This window comes from Wolffia australiana, chromosome 6 (assembly GCF_029677425.1).
Source record: "Wolffia australiana isolate 7733 chromosome 6, ASM2967742v1".
Lineage (NCBI taxonomy): Eukaryota > Viridiplantae > Streptophyta > Magnoliopsida > Alismatales > Araceae > Wolffia > Wolffia australiana.
Window position 1 is genome coordinate 5933727 of NC_135840.1, and position 16633 is coordinate 5950359.

At 42.5% G+C, this 16633-nt stretch overlaps 1 protein-coding gene across 3 annotated transcripts in view; it reads right to left on the reverse strand.

Moving 5' to 3' along the window:
• Positions 1–1860: 1860 nt before the first annotated feature.
• The window catches only part of SUVH4 (histone-lysine N-methyltransferase, H3 lysine-9 specific SUVH4-like protein), a 91068-nt gene continuing 76295 nt past the window's right edge, over positions 1861–16633 (reverse strand). For all 3 annotated transcript variants that reach the window (XM_078576733.1, XM_078576734.1, XM_078576732.1), the window contains 8 exons: positions 12883–12981; positions 7727–7776; positions 7546–7634; positions 4838–4997; positions 3877–3982; positions 3620–3802; positions 3278–3496; positions 1861–2112 (listed from right to left, as the gene is read on the reverse strand). In XM_078576733.1, the coding sequence (XP_078432859.1) occupies positions 1999–2112; positions 3278–3496; positions 3620–3802; positions 3877–3982; positions 4838–4997; positions 7546–7634; positions 7727–7776; positions 12883–12981 (1020 nt within the window). In that variant the 3' untranslated portion in view covers positions 1861–1998. The remainder of the gene's footprint in view (positions 2113–3277; positions 3497–3619; positions 3803–3876; positions 3983–4837; positions 4998–7545; positions 7635–7726; positions 7777–12882; positions 12982–16633) is intronic.

The following is a 16633-nucleotide window of genomic DNA, read 5'->3' on the forward strand; positions in this document are numbered from 1 at the left end:
CAGTTATGTGCTAACTGCAGTGGAGGAATACTACCAAGTGGAGGTATTGTAACTGTCAAATGAAAATTTAGGACTTTAAAACATGCCTTGCATGTTCCTATGCTTAAAGTACAGTTAATTTCCCGGTAGAGATTGGTTAAAGATTTTTTGAACTCTTGATTCTACTGGTTGTTTTGTATATGACAAGAAGCTCAACCAAAGGACTGGACAAATTAAAGAGAAGAACAACTTGCTTTGCATGGAAGACAGTGCAGCTGTTGTGCAGATGGTTAATGGAGGACATCCTATGGAAGAAGACAATCTACCTATAGTTAGAACAAGTTAATATGTTTCACTTTTTTTGGGACATACATATTTTGAACTTTCAGGGCAAATGTTCCCTATTTTTCTTATAATGTAGACTTGTCCAGGCTTGCTTTTGACACTTGTCAGTTTCCCAACCATAGAAGATTCTCATTTAGAAAGGAAGAATAATAGAAGTCATAATCCTTTTAAACTGATGCACAGAGATGCATGAGCACCATTTTCCAACCCATGATTGCATGGGGCTTGGTGGCATCTCATAATTGTTGACGACTGTGCTCGATTGACATGGATAATCCTAAAACACACGTCAATGAACTGATATCATCAAACACTTTATTATACAGGTGCAGGTGCAGTATGGTGTAAAGAAGAAGAAGTTCAGAACTGATAGTGATAGACACTACTTCAATGAGTCACCAAGGTCGTACTTTCAAATTCAAGGAATTATCCATGAGTCGTCATGTCTCAATATACCACAGCATAATGGTGTGGTGCAAAGAAAGATCATGCATTTTGTTGTGATGACCTGAGCCTTATTCACCAGGATGTACGCAAGTTCCTCTAGGGAGAAGCCTTGCAAACAGGTGAGCACCCTATCGATCGACTGCTGTCAAAAGGCTTAAACTATAAGAGCCCACCTAGACCTTATGACCCAGTTCTTTCCTTCTGTCAGAATGAGAACAGGGTTGAAACCTAGAATCTTTGGATGCACTGTTTCCCCCTTTGGATGTTCACATCCATAATCCCTCTAACAAACTTAGTCCAAAGGCTATAAGTGTGTATTTGTTAACATCCTCCGTCCAAGTAAATATTTGTCCCGCTTGATGTTAAGTTTAATGAGTCAAAACATTTTTTGCAACATCTATCAGTATACCTGAATAGAGAATCCAGACTGAAGCAGAGGGTGAATCTATGTTTGTCTGTGCCACCATTTGCAGAAGCTCCTAATGAAGAGGAAGTTGATGTAGGGTCAATTGAAGGCCAAGAACTGACTTGTGAAGGAGGAAGTCCCAAGTCAGTAAAGCTGAATGAGAATAGCAATTCCGTTGAAAGACAAGAAAACAAGTAGATATTGTCTGAAGGCGACCAAGTAAATTCTCTTGCTACCGGATATTGCACATTTTCAACATTTTACATTAGCTGTTAATTTAATGGTAATAGCATTGGTTAACATTGAGATTTGGCCTGATGTTGATGCACGTCAATCCCTAGCATCATGTAAATTCTCTTGCTACCGGATATTGCACATTTTCAACATTTTACATTAGCTGTTAATTTAATGGTAATAGCATCGGTTAACATTGAGATTTGGCCTGATGTTGATGCACGTCAATCCCTAGCATCATGTGCGGGGACAATCCATTTCCCTAAACCTTAATATCAGTAAGACTTTGGGGTGGAAGTCATCTTCTTTTGTGCAGAATGGAGTGAAGCCATCTGCCAACCAGCCCTTTTCTTTGCTTCCTTGAAGATACAACTTTAAGAATAACTTTCCTGATAAAAAAATTGGAAAAGAACTTAAGCTCACCGCTCATGTAATTAGAGAAACAATCGTTGATTGCTGACACAAATTTCAAAAATTTTGAATAATAGTTAGGTCAACCCATAAAATTGGAAGAAAAATCATAATACGGTTGAGGGGGGCAGATAATCTTAACCAATGGCTTCCTAGAAAGCTGGCATACTAGTAAGTCAGAACAGGCGGCCCCTGCAATTGCCCGCCCCGCAGGAGCATGTCATCTGCTTAATCTCCCCATCAGACCCCACAACACTGTTGAGTGCATAGCCATAGTCATAGGTCAGCTCCTGCAAGAAAGAAGAAAATCATCAGCAGTTCAAAGTAATTTTGAATTCAAAAAAAACATAAAAGAGATAATTAAAGAGGGAGATAGAGAGAGAGAGAGATAATGTGGGAGAGAGAGAGAAAGAAAGAAAGAAAGAGAAAGGAATAAAGAGGGAAAAAGAGAGATAACTACAGGGAGAGATAGGGAGAGAGAGAGAGAGATAGATGATGTGGGAGAGAGAGAGAAAGAAAGAAAGAAAGAGAAAGGAATAAAGAGGGAAAAAGAGAGATAACTACAGGGAGAGATAGGGAGAGAGAGAGAGAGAGAGATAATGTGGGAGAGAGAGAGAGAAAGAAAGGAAGAAAGAGAAAGGAATAAAGAGGGAAAGAGAGAGATAACTACAGGGAGAGATAGGAGAGAGAGAGAGATAAAGAGGGAAGGAGAGAGATAATTAAAGGGTGAGATAGAGAGAGAGAGAGAGATAACGTGGGAGAGAGAGAGAAAGAAAGAAAGAGAAAGGAATAAAGAGGGAAAGAGAGAGATAATTACAGGGAGAGATAGAGAGAGAGAGAGATAAAGAGGGGAGGAGAGAGAGAATTAAAGGGAGAGACAGAGAGAGTTTTCCCTGGCAATTAGACTAATCCTTGGTCATGTTGATTGTGTCCACATGACAGAATAGCTTATGACCCATGAAGCTGATAGGGTTCCCCGGGCCACGTCGGGGGCATTCTCGTCATGTTTGGCTTTATGTTTCTTTAAATAGCACAGCCTAGAGGGAGGGCAGACTGGAAGTTTGGTTCTTAAGTGATCTTTGGTGTTTTCCCTCCCCTCTCGTCTCCTCTATATCCACTCTCCGTCTCTCTCTCTACGATCCCCGTCCTTGCAATCGTCTCTGCCTCACCGCGTCTTCAGGCGGCTCGTTCCCGGCCGATCCCTACCTCCCCTGCTCGGCCTCCTCCTACCCTTCCCGTTTCTTCTCTCTACCTCGGGAAATTCTATCTCGTCTCATCCTCCACTCCTGATGCGAGCCTAGATCAAGGTTCGAATCAGAAGCTAATAATCAGTAGTTTTCCAGATTTGAAACAGAGGAAATAGTCCGAGTGCCATGAAACTTAATATTAGTAATTTCCCTGATCCATCTCTTGCTGTTTATTTCTGATAATAAGAGAGAGAGAGAGAGAACCAACCTGTAATGGAGGGATGGTATCAGCCGCAAAAAGCATGATCGTGGCAAGGTGAATGTCATGATGACAGTTGAGGATGCACTGTACAAAGAGATTCGGCTCACAGCTGTGGTTAATGAACCTGGCAACATTACCCATAGACCCAGCGTCAATACAATATTCAGGATTTTCAAGCTTCTTCTCGATCATGTCCTGCACAAATGAGACATCTCCTGGCCGTTTCTGCAAAAAATTATCATTACAATCAGACGCTGGACAAACTTGAGTTTTAAGTATTGTAAATTTACACAGAGACACTAAAAATTCATCAAAGATTTTACTTTCTACAAGATGGCAAAAGATTACCTCTCTTCCATCCAGACCATTTATTGTTTGGAGACAATCAATCTCAAATATAAAGTTGTTTTCAGATACATCATCCACATCCTCAGTTCTTTTAAGTACCCCAACATACTGGCACACAGGAGCACCAGAAGGAATTGTGTCCCATGACCTAACTCCCCAGCCTTTGTTTGTCGTTCTGAAAACCTATTACAATAGACCCAAAGTTATTCATGTATATCATATAGAATGTACGCTTAAATTTATGCCTTTTACAGCACCTCAAGGCGATACTTCATTCCTTGCTGAGACACCCGATTGGGACAGCTGGGCAGACAACCACAGTTCGGTCCGCATTCAAAAACCACATCCTTAGCTTCAATTAACCTGAAAGCAAGAACAATATTATTCATGAAATAGAAGAGAAGAAAAAACAAGCTCTGATTATCCAAAAAAATGAAGTAGCAACCTCATGAATTTATTGTTTCTAAAAGAATTTCAAAAGTCATTCAGCCCAACTGAAAAATATTAATCTAAAAAATGTTACCGTTATAAATCAATTAATTGAATCCAGGACTGATTCTAAGAATTATTTAGCTTTTCAGCTTTATGTGGACTTGACTCGCCCAAAACGACCTTGACATGCGCCATAAACAAATTTTGATACTTTGAAACAAAGGAGACTGTCCACATATAAAAATAAAACCCCATATATGGCATCAGACAAGATATCATCTCTATAATCCATCATTACATTTTTACATTACCTCTGCCAAGGTCACCTTCTTTGAGAGAACTACTTTCCACGGTCAAACTTCCCTGGTCATCCATGCAGTTGATCTGATTCCTTGATCAGTTCTTTCTGAGTCTCTTCCTATCCACAATTATAATGACTCATCATAGAGTCAAAGGAGAATCTAGAATATTTGTTCATTTGGACCAAGGCGGAGAACCCACTATATGTACCCCTTCTAGTCCCCCCTCTGGCTAGTTCCAGGTCCCCAATCTGAGGGCCTGATCAAGGCCCTTTTTTGGGTCCGATCATGCACAACTATGGGTTCTAATTTTGGTTCCCTCTTTGGGCCTGCCCATGGACCTCGACAAGGGCCTACCAGAGGGCATCACCATAAGGTATCAATAGCCAATTTCTTCAAAGAAAAACGTACCAAGAGCTAACATGAACCATTAGCATAAACATGTGCATAAATATCAGCATAAATAATATAAAGAACTATTACCGACCTGCCACCATTCCTCCTCACGTAAGGAAAATCTGAGCCATTTAACCTTGCGCAAGCACATGCTCTAGGATTGATGCAATCTCCCTGGCATTGACAGCCAGCAACATTAGGTGGGAGGCTCAATCCTTCTGCTAATTGCATATTTTTGATATATGAATAACCTGCAACCAAAATTTGAATCTTTCACTTTATTATCATCTCCTGTAGGGAGTGCAACTATCAATGAAAAGATATGTATCAAAATAAAAAAATGTATATAAAAAAATGACAAGGGTGGCTTTACAAGTGGGGGAAGTGGATAAAGGATCAGACCTGTTTATTTTTATCGCATTAAAAGTAGTATTTCAATTTGCAAGAGTGTTACGAATAATCAGGAATAGCTCATGCTAGAATACTTTAATAAATTGATCATGATAAGGGAGTAATAAACAGCCTATTGTGTTGGGTAAAGAATGTTGCGAGACAAGATCAATTCTATAGTTTTACACTGCAGCTGCTTGTGTTGGATATTATTCTACAGTATTTCAATAAATTTGACGTAGGACTATCTGAGAGAGGACCTTTGTTTTTAATAATGAAAATACGACGCATCCCTTGAAAGTTTATTGGATAAAAGAAATACTTGCCTCCCGCAGACTGTCATGAATGCTATAAAAGAGCTCGAATGAGCACAAAAGTTGCACCAACTATTCAACATAATTCGTTTGAACAGACTTTCACCAGCAGCCAGTCTTGATCAAGATATTGAATCAGTATAACTTTTTAAATGATCTCTATGTGAGTCCAGTTTTCAAGCTGGATATGTTACCTTCGAAGCATGATGTCACACTCCAACCAGCTAGCATTAACTTCCAGAAATCCTTCGATCAGCTAGCATGACTTGCATGCAGGATCTATAGAGGCCAACACAAACAAAGAAGCAGAAGACATTGCTTCTCCAAATCAGGCACAAGTAGAAGCTCATTTACTATACTGGGTGATGAACTTATCCAGTAACTCTCCGACCCAGGGAAATCTATGTCACATCTCCTCTATTATCCACTTTGTAACATAAGCATGATTTGGTACTACTGGTGAACCAGATGGCTGCAGCGAGGGAATCTGGTGAATAGGTAAACCTTTCAAACTGTTGCAGAATCCATGGGCAAGCAAGAGACAACCTGGCCTCCATCCTCTCTCTCCTCTACACACTCCATACACTGAGATTGAAGCATGCATATTTCTGGATCCCTGAGACCGTTTGCACAAGAAACTCACTGCCAGCAAGGTCTTGATCAAGGTATTCCATTCGCATATTGATATGATCCAACTGAATAATAAAGAACTTCATGAAAGGTAATGAACTAAGCATGTACCAGTGCAATGTCACAATACATGTAATTTGGATCTTCCGAATTTCTGTCACAGCCGATTCCTACCATAGAAGATCTTTATTGAGACCTTCCCAAGCCAACCAGTCATATCTAACCTCCACGTCCTCCCCCCCCAGAGAAAGTCCTTCCCAACAAACTTTCACAGGTAGACTGTTTTTTTTCTATTCCCTCCCCCTCTTATACAGACGCGTTGCTCCAAGAAATTTCCCCTCATGGAACTCAATCGGTAATCGCTACTTATGCCAACACATGGCCCTCCCTAATGCTGGTTTATTCCCTTTTCTATGCAGGGCTTGCCAAGTCACCACTGAAGTGGACTGATGATTTATACAATCCTATACAACTGAAGTGGGATTGCTGAGTCACCACTGGTTTACACGATCCTAAAACTCCATGGGTATCTTCAGGCATTTTAATGTATTAGGGGCATTTTAGCCATTTGTTACTTTAGTTAGTTTGATTCTGTTCTCAATAAATACTTGCAGCCCTCCTTTAGGAGGGCTGTCATGAATCAAGATAGGATCAGCAGTTTGGCTCACAGTCTCAATCCTCTGCCTCAGTCCTGTCCTTCACCCATACAGCGATCCCCGTACCCTGCTATAGCCTCATCATATTTTCAATCACATTCCTTCCCCCTGCCAATGACTTCTCTTCTATTCTTCAATGATCCCCATCGTCAGGATTGTCAACCTTCACCACGTCTTCAGGTGGCTCGTCTCTGGTCGATCCCTGCCTCCTTTAATCTCTCCTCTTCATTCTCTTTCTGCTCTCAAACTTGGGAACATCAACCCCTCTACAATATGCCCCATCCCCAATACAAACCTAGATCAAGGTACATATCACTCTTCCTCTCTACTCCCTTGGAGAAGTTGCATGTCCTTTACACTGTGTCACATATCAATACAAAGTAAATATTTGAAAATATAGTTTATTGCCAATATTGAGTTCCTCAACCCCATTGCCTTAAAGAGCATTTAAGTTTCCATATTGAACTCTTGTGCACAGATTTCTAGCGACTCACAAGTTTCTGAACTAATAAATCTTTACAGTAACAGGATGCATTCTGAATTCAAACTTCTAATCTTCACTGATGAGAATCCTTGCGTCACACAAAAAATTTATAAAAGAGGCTCTCTAGTAACTAAAAATTCACTCAAATGCTTAAAATTTAAATAAATTTCCAGATACCTAAAAAACATTTGATCTCTATAGATGTCTTCACAATTTCACATAGCACATAGTAATACCCAGTTGATTTCATTTGGCTTAAAAAACCTCTAGGATTTTGAAATTTCAGTCATATAAATGAAGTACATGTATTCATTGCGGTACTTGCCTTCAGGTGGAAAACATGCATCATCCACCATATTTGTGACAGGTATTGGTAAATTCTCTTGACCTCCAGAAATGTCTTCACAGATGAACCTGAAAATAAAGGGGTCAGTAGCTTTAATGCCACAATTTTCACATCATTTAAAGAATAGGAACTTAGTAGCTTTCACAGAAGATTAAATTACCCTGGTAATGCAGAAATTGACAATCTACGCCGAGCCTTCATGAACTGCACCTGAATTACGTAATAATATCATAAGGAAAAAATGCAAGTACTAAGTAGGATCGAGATAGAATAGAAATAGTGTGCTTCCACCATGTTTCCCATATATGTATATACATATATCTGAAGAATTTCTCTTATTTTAATATCATGCTTTAACTTATGTTCTCTCTATCAGTTTTTCATTTCCCATCTTGCACGACTAAGCTGCACTGAGAAGCTTGGGTTAGGGACAAAATATGTATTGAGCTTTCATCCTATGATTTCTGATACCACCTCTTGCATCTTCAACTCACCATAGAATGTTAATGTGTTAGCTATAGTTAACCAATGCTGTTTACTTTTATTTTTTTTCTATTTTCTCCCTATGTCCTGTATGGTCCATTATGAAAGGTCCAATATGATGTGGCCATATTAGTACCCTTTATATAAGGGTACGTGGGTTTAGGTTTAAAAAGATATAGTTTTCTGTTTCTTCTTTCTCGTGTCATCTTGGGCTTGTAAGCCTTGAGGTTATTTGCCTGTTCCTGCTCAGGAACTCACATAATGCAACTTGTACTTGACCACAAACAGATTCAGAGAGGTAGAGACACGAGGAGGACAAGAGAGAGATAGAGGAAGGATCGACAGAGTGGGTAATGCCGATGCAACGACCGGATGGTGCATGCCAATTGCTGGTAGGCGAGGTCCTTGCTTTTAGGGATGGCCATCTGTGAAAGGAACCGTGAACAAGGGAGCTGAGGACCATAATTGTAAAAATCACTTACGATGAGTCAAACACTATCTTCTCTTGTGTTGGCCAAGCTTTAAGAAGGCCTAGCTGTTGGGCAGGTCTGGGCCAGTCCATTGTCAAGTTGGGTGGGCCGAGGGCAACGTTCATAGGTGCGGATGCGGATCATATCATTTTCAACCTCACTGACATGTTTAAAAGGCTATAGGATCATGGATGGAAGCTAATCTAATATCTGATGGTCACAGGGTCAATACATAAAAACACCCAAACAAGTCGTATATCTTCCATGTCTCTCAAACTGGGGAGTTGAGATTTTCCACTCCCAGCTTTTTGAGCGGCCAGAGAAATGTTGGAGTTTTACTCCTTTGACAAAGAGAGTTCCAAGATCTAATTTCTCACTAATATAATGTCGGTCTACATTCATGTGTTTGGTAGGATCATGTGGTACGAAGTTGTGATGGTCCAATGGTGGACTTGTTTCAGAACTTCATAGAACATGTGTACTTAATGTTCAGATCAAGAAGAATAACCTTAATCTATAATATTTCCAATATTCCTTGATTAGTTAACTATAACCCTGAGTAGACTAAGGAAGAACTGAAGAGACTCTCCAATTGTGTTGCTTCTTCCCAAATCTATTCCTTAAGGGATATATCTCCAGTGGGCAGACCAGTGGATGTGGGCACTGCACTGTACTGTTTTCTAGGTAAACATTTCTGACATTTTTTCTCAATTTTATTACCCACTTACAAATGTTGTGGCTTTGAAGAAACCCCGTCCCATCTGTAGTGGTCTTCTCATGGATATTTCTGACAATTCTCTCATAAGTGGCATTTTTATAATCATTTTATGTCGCTCAGAAGCCCATTTTGTGAAGACCATTTAAAGATTTCGGCCAATGAGGAGAATCCTCTAGAAACTGCCAAGATTTGCAGAAAGTCATCTTGAAATGAACAAAATCCTCCAACAGATTCTACACCTGCCAGAATATGCAGAATATCCCTGTGATGCATTTTCTGAGTTTTTAATATTATGTACACTCTGGTTAGAATCTTCTCGAGCCACACAATATATTCTGACAAATTCTACAGATCCAAAATCTGTGGAATATCTCTCATCGGGCTTGTCAAGTTTCTGATCTTCTGTTTTGTCTCGTAAGTATTGTTATTCCCACTGTTTTAAGTTGTCTTTTTATGGGTACTGTTATGGACGGGCTTCTGCCTTTAGTACCTGATATAAGGCCCCATTGTGACCTTGATGGACAGTTTGAGGATTTCATTTTTTTTCCTGAGACTCCTGCCTCTGAATTTTCTCATTAGAGAATGCTTCAGTGCTTACGGACTCAAGCACAACTCCTTTGTGGACTCAAGGGTTGAAGAGGCAGATTTAGGACCTGGTTACTTTAAGTAGAACAAGCCTTGTGGACTTAAGTCATTGTATTACACTGTACCTGGGCAAGGCCTGTGTCACAATTAGTACACCTTTGTCCACCATTATGACACTCTTAGTAGTAGACATCAACTCATTTGGAGATGAATTCCAATCTGACCTGAAGTCAAGTATTTACCTGAAGTCACTGGTGACTTCTCGTGACCACAATAGCTTTTGTGTCATTACTTTGCCCTTGGGGTTTGTGACTCTCTCATCATTTTACAATTACTATCCGCTTTTCAAGATTAGACTCTCCCCATTCAAAAGTGAATTTGTGACATTTCTGTTACGATCCCCATGGAGATCTAACAAAATCAAGAAACGGGAGGAGGGATAGAGAGGAGAATAAGAGAGATGGAAGAGGTAGGAGAAAAGAAGAGAGAGCGATAGGAGAACCAACTCTCAAGAACCTCCGAATCGGGAGTTCTTGCCCTCACGAAAGCCGGATACAGCTACTCGTGCCAAGAAACCACAGGGTAATCATTCATCAAAATTCTGTCTAATGACCGTACAAGGGGGTATGTATAACCCTACAATTTCAGGAATCAGTTATTTCATAGGGACTGTAACAATACTTCCCCCATTGGCGACAGCTTGTCCTCAAGCTATTCAAAAGGATCCCCTGGATCCATTATTGGACTGCCAGTTGACGTAGGAATGGGTCAACCTGGATCCTAGGTTGGGTTGATGGCTGCCTTGAAAACAGAGGTGGTGATGGCCTTGTTTTCGGTGGAGGTGCATCCAATGGAGACACTGCAGCCATGCTATCGATGTAGAAAGCATTGCCTGCTTTGGCTGGTGGCATGAAGATGGCGACCCATGGCAACTGGTTGGCAACTGGCAGTAGGGGGTGATGACTCCCACAGGGACAGTGCCACCTGGTAGTGCAGTAGCTGTGCCATAGTGTATCATGGTGGCGGCCACAACAAAGATGAACGGCTTGGTGGACGAGTAGGACATGGATATGGCATCAGTGAAGGTCGATGACATCAGGTATCGCAGTGGTGGCAACAGTGGAAGAAGAGGGCTGTGTGATGGTGACTTCAGAAGTAGATGGAGTGACGTGCGGCGCAAAGGCGAGTGACTGCTATAGCATCTCGGCTGGATCATGACAGAAAAATGTTGGGTCAGTTGTGGCCCTGGGTCGTGGATGGTATTCCCCTGTTGGGCCTCAAGAGGTGGCCCAACTTTGAGTGCCCAGTGAGGGTCTTTCTTTGCTTTGGCCCAAAGTTTAGCTCATGGGTCAATCGTGCAGCCCGTTCCAGCAGATGGATTTCATGAACCTTAGTTTGCGACAGACAGTAATTGTTACTGGTGTGTCGGTGGCAATGGCGGTAACAGCAGCTTGTCATGATGGCGGTGGCGACTTGGCAACCATAGCTTGGCAACTTGATTTCGACGGTGAGAGGGCGAGCGCAATGGCACTGTGATGGCATCAATGAGAGTGGATGGAGCAATGAGCAGCGCCTTGGCCTCTGCAGTACAAGGCTGACCAGTGGTAGCAGCGTGGTTGCATCTTGTTGAAGGCGGAGAAATAAAAGTCTCTAATGGCATTTTTGGAGGTGTTAGCTATGGCGGCCACGGTGGACTCCACGACCAGGGTTGCAGGTCCAGCCGTTGTGTTTTGCTCAGTTGCTGGATTTTTTGCCAAGGCCATCACTAGTGCCATTGTAGCAGGCAGGGAGACATTGGCGGACACCACTGCTACGGTGGTTGAAGTGACGGCAGATGTAGCTTCTGCAGAGGCAGCTCTGGGAGTGGCGCTTGATGCAGCGTATGCAGCAGCGGCAGATAAAACATCAGAAACACCAGCGCCTATGGAAGTTGTGGCAGCGGCAGAGAAAACGTCGGTGACGCCAGTTCTTGGAGTGGCGACGGCAGTTTTGGCATTGCTTGATGCGACTCCTGCAAATGATGCATTGGCGGCGGCAAATCTTGGAGCAACTGTTGGAATGTCGCCTAATGCAGCTTCTCCAGAGGATGTGTCTGCGGCAGGAGATCTCGGAGCGGCTATTGTAGCTTCGCCTGATGCGGCTTCTGCAGATGACGTGTTGACGGCGGCAAATCTTGGAGCGTCGCCTGATGCAGCTTCTGCAGATGACGTGTTAGCGGCGGCAAATCTTGGAGCGTCGCCTGATGCAGCTTCTGTACATGACGTGTTGATGACGACGAATCTTGGATCAGCAGTGGATGGAACTGCCGATACGACAGAAACGGCAGCGATTGCTGCAATCTTCTTTTCCTTCTTGATTGGTTGAGGTTGACTCTAGATTTGCTTCAATTCCAACAACTGCTCTACATTTTGCAGACTTCGCCGGATGCTGGCATATGAATCCAAGTCTGTTGCAAATGGTTGCAAGAACTTTGGCTCTGATACTTATGTTACGATCCCCATGGAGATCTAACAAAATCAAGAAACGGGACGAGGGATAGAGAGGAGAATAAGAGAGATGGAAGAGGTAGGAGAAAAGAAGAGAGAGCGATAGGAGAACCAACTCTCAAGAACCTCCGAATCGGGAGTTCTTGCCCTCACGAAAGCCGGATACAGCTACTCGTGCCAAGAAACCACAGGGTAATCATTCATCAAAAGTCCGTCTAATGACCGTACAAGGGGGTATGTATAACCCTACGATTTCAGGAATCAGTTATTTCATAAGGACTCTAACATACAGGAAAAATGTATTAAAGGCCACCACAAGGTCCTACAAGTACAAAGCATACAATTGCAATAACAGTGTTTATACCCTCGAAAATACCACCTCTGTATTTTAGATAAAACACAAAAATCATGCCCGAAAACATATTTACATATTTGGAACATTATTGAATGAAATGGATGCAGTAATCTACTGCCTACAGTCAAGTGGCACTGATGCTGAATACCAGGGCATTAACACTTCAACAAGAAAGTGATGCAAAGAGAAAGAAAATATAAATCAGTTAATCGATAAAACCTGGCTTGAAGTCAATGCTGGTTGCCCAGCCAATCGCCTCAGTTGATACTTGAAAACTGTAAATCCAGATACACCTTTCTCAGCCCAATATTTCCGTACCTGTCCCAAAAATAAGAAGTTAAGCTTTTGTACATAAATTCATCTCAGATATTAGGAATCCAAAAAAAGATATCAATACGTAATTTCATCTCAATGAGAATTGAAGAAGCTCCAAAGAGGGAGAAAGGAGCTTCGAGGATAGAGAAAATGAAAATGGAAAAAAAACTTCTCTATTTAGTTTCGTGCAAGAAGATACATATATATGGGAGATACAAAGAAAGAGAAAAAATGATATAAAAGAGAGAAAAAATGATATAAAAGAAAGAAAAAAAGGATATAAAAACAATGCCATTCAACAGTCCCCCTCAAACTGGTGAGTGGATGTTATCCATTCCCAGTTTGCCGCATAATTCTCGAAAACGTGGGGCAGATAGTTCTTTTGTGAGAATATCAGCTCGTTGATGGGCGGATAGAACGTATGAAAGACAAAAGTGTCCTGACTCCAGCTTCTCTTTTATAAAGTGTCGATCAACTTCAACAAGTTTAGTGCGGTTGTGTTACACTGGATCATGGGCGATGCTGATACCCGACTTATTATCACAGAACATTTGAGTTGGTTGAGGACACGATAGTTTCAGCTCTGTAAGAAGATTAGTGATCCATAATGCCTCGCAGAGACCTTGTGCCAGGGCACGAAATTCAGCCTCAGCACTGGATTGAGAGACGACAGATTGCTTCTTACTGCGCCATGTAATAAGATTGCCTCAAAGAAAAGTACAGTAGCCCATTGTTGAGCGACGATCAACGTGAGAACCAGCATAATCAGCATCTGTGTAGACGTCCATTTGAAGACCACCTTTACGTTTGAACTGAAGACCAAGGCCAACAGTACCTTTTAGATAGCGAAGTACACGGTTGACAGCATGCATATAACACACCTTCGGAGAGTGCATAAATTGACTCAACACGCCCACGCTATAAGCAATGTCTGGGCGAGTGTGAGTGAGATATATCAGTTTACCCACTAATCTTTGGTACCATCCTTGATCGACAGGCTCCTCATGCTCTGCCAGAGATAATCGATGGTTCGCTTCGACAGGAGTAGTAAGAGGTTGTGAGTCCTCCTTACCAAGTTTTTGAAGAAGATCAACGACATATTTCTGCTGGCAAAGGAAAATACCAGCCGCAGAATGTGCCACCTCAATTCCGAGGAAGTATCGAAGTAAGCCAAGATGTTTAATGTCAAATTCCCTGGCAAGGTGAGATGCCAATTTGGTCGCCGCCTGCGAATCATTCCCTGTAATAATAATATCATCCAAGTACACAAGAAGTAGCGTGACTCCCCCGGACGTGGAATGACGATAGAAAAGGGTATGGTCACCATTGCACTGGGAGTAGCCAAATAATTTCATCGAGTGCGTAAAGCGACCAAACCAAGCACGAGGAGACTGCTTTAAGCCAAAGAGAGATTTCTTGAGACGACATACCAAGGGAAGCGCCGAAGGAGCCACAAAACTCGGGAGGCAAGGCCATATAAACCTCTTCATGTAGATCACCATGAAGAAAGGCATTTTTTACGTCATACTCTTGAAGAGGCCAATCATGATGAGCTGCAAGTGCAATAAGAAGACGAACAATATTCATTTTTGCAACTGGGACAAAAGTGTCTAGATAGTCAACACCAAATTGTTGAGTATAACCTTTAGCTACAAGGCGGGCTTTATACCGTTCGAGGGAGCCATCAGACTAGTACTTGACAGTATAGACCCACTGACAGCCAACTAAGTGCTTCCCCGAGGGTAAAGGAACAAGATCCCATGTCTGATTTTTATCCAAGGCAGCCAACTCCTCTTCCATAGCACGTCGCCATTCAGAGGAAACCAATGCTTCAGCCACAGTCTTAGGTATGACAATGGAATCAAGTCGGGTGAGAAGGGCACGGCCAGTCGGGGAGAGGCGATGGGAGGAAAGGTAATTTGCCAAAGGGTATAAGGAGGTGGAAGTGCATGAGCGAGGGTCCTTCCAGAGGGCAATAGGGAGGTCGTCATTAGATGAAGGGGGGTTGGGGGCAATAGTGGGTGGTATAGTTTGTGGTGTGGAGAAAGTTAGAGTGGGGCGTGGGCGGCGATGATACGTGGTCCCATCAAATTTTTGTGGAGGAGCCAAGGAGGGAGGAACAGATGAAGGATAAGCAGGGGATGGAGACAACGATGGAGATTTAAGTGGAACTAGGAAATCGAGGGACTCATCAACTGAAGTAGAAGAGGAAGGAGTGGACAATGATTTAGAGGGATAAAATGGAGTGGACTCATCAAATGTGACATCTTTACTGACAATGAAGCGGTGAGTAGAAGGATGATAGCATTTATAGCCATTTTGATAAGAAGAGTAACCCACAAAGACACATCGAAACGCTTTAGCATCAAGCTTGTCTCGAGAAGGGTGATGGTTAGTTACGTAGCAGATGCAACCAAAGACACGTGGAATGAAGTTAGTTTTCAAGGAAACCTTGGGATAGGCTTGATGGAGAGCATCAAGAGGGGAAAGATGAGAAAGAACACGGGAGGGAAGGCGGTTGATGAGATGGATTGCAGTGAGAGAGGCTTCCCCCAGAGATATTTTGGCATGTTCATGTGAAGAAGAAGAGAGCGTGTGGTGTCAAAGATGTGACAAACTTGCGTTCGGCACGGCCATTTTGTTGGGGTGTGTATGGACAGGATGTTTCATGAACGATGCTGTGAGATGTGAAGAAGGTAGAGATGGTGGAATTGACATAATCACGGGCATTATCGGAGTGGAAGCGTTTGAGGGAGGTAGCAAACTGATTTTGGATAAGGGAATAGAATGAAGTTATAGTTTGGGAAAGGTCTGATTTGTGCTTGAGGAGATAGGCCCATGTAACGTGGGTAAAATCATCGACGAAGATTATTAACCATCGGGCGCCCGACGTACTATGAACAGGAGCAGGTCCCCATATGTCACTGTGAATGAGAGAGAAAGGGGAAGATGAACGAGAAGAGGGATCAGAAAGAGGATATGTTGTCCGAGTATGTTTAGCTAGCCGACATGGTTCACAAACAAACCCATCCACAGGATGTCCATGAAACAAACGGGGAAACATTAATTTCAGAGTAGAGAAGGAAGGATGTCCCAAGCGACGCAGAAAGAGTATGTTTAGCTAGCCAAAGAGGAGAGAGCCACGCCGAGAGCAGGGGTGAAAGGAGAGACGGGTAGAGAACGGTGTAGGATGTAAAGGCCCCCTCGTTCCTCAGCAAGTGTCGTTATCTTCCCTGACATCTTATCACAATAGAAGCAAGACTTAGGGGTAAACAATACATCTTGACCAAGGTCTTGAACGAGGTGATGGAGGGAGAGGAAACTCAGGGTGAGACGTGGAACATGAAGAACATGGGTGAGAGTGAGATGGGGGGAGATTTTGACAGACCCCACACCGGCCACGGGAAGGAAGTCTCCTGAGGCAGTGCTAACTGTATGAGAGCTAGGAGAGGGGGTGTGATTAGGAAACATTGGGATATAGGAGTCATATGGGCTGTGGCACCTGAGTCAACTATCCATTGCATAGAGGAAGAGTAAAAAGGTTTACCTTGATGAACGAGGGAGGAAGAGTCCATCAATTTTGACTGTAGAAGCTGTCGGAGTTGGTCAATTTCATCACGTCGAAGCTGGTGCCCTAGTGAAGATGTGGCTTCAG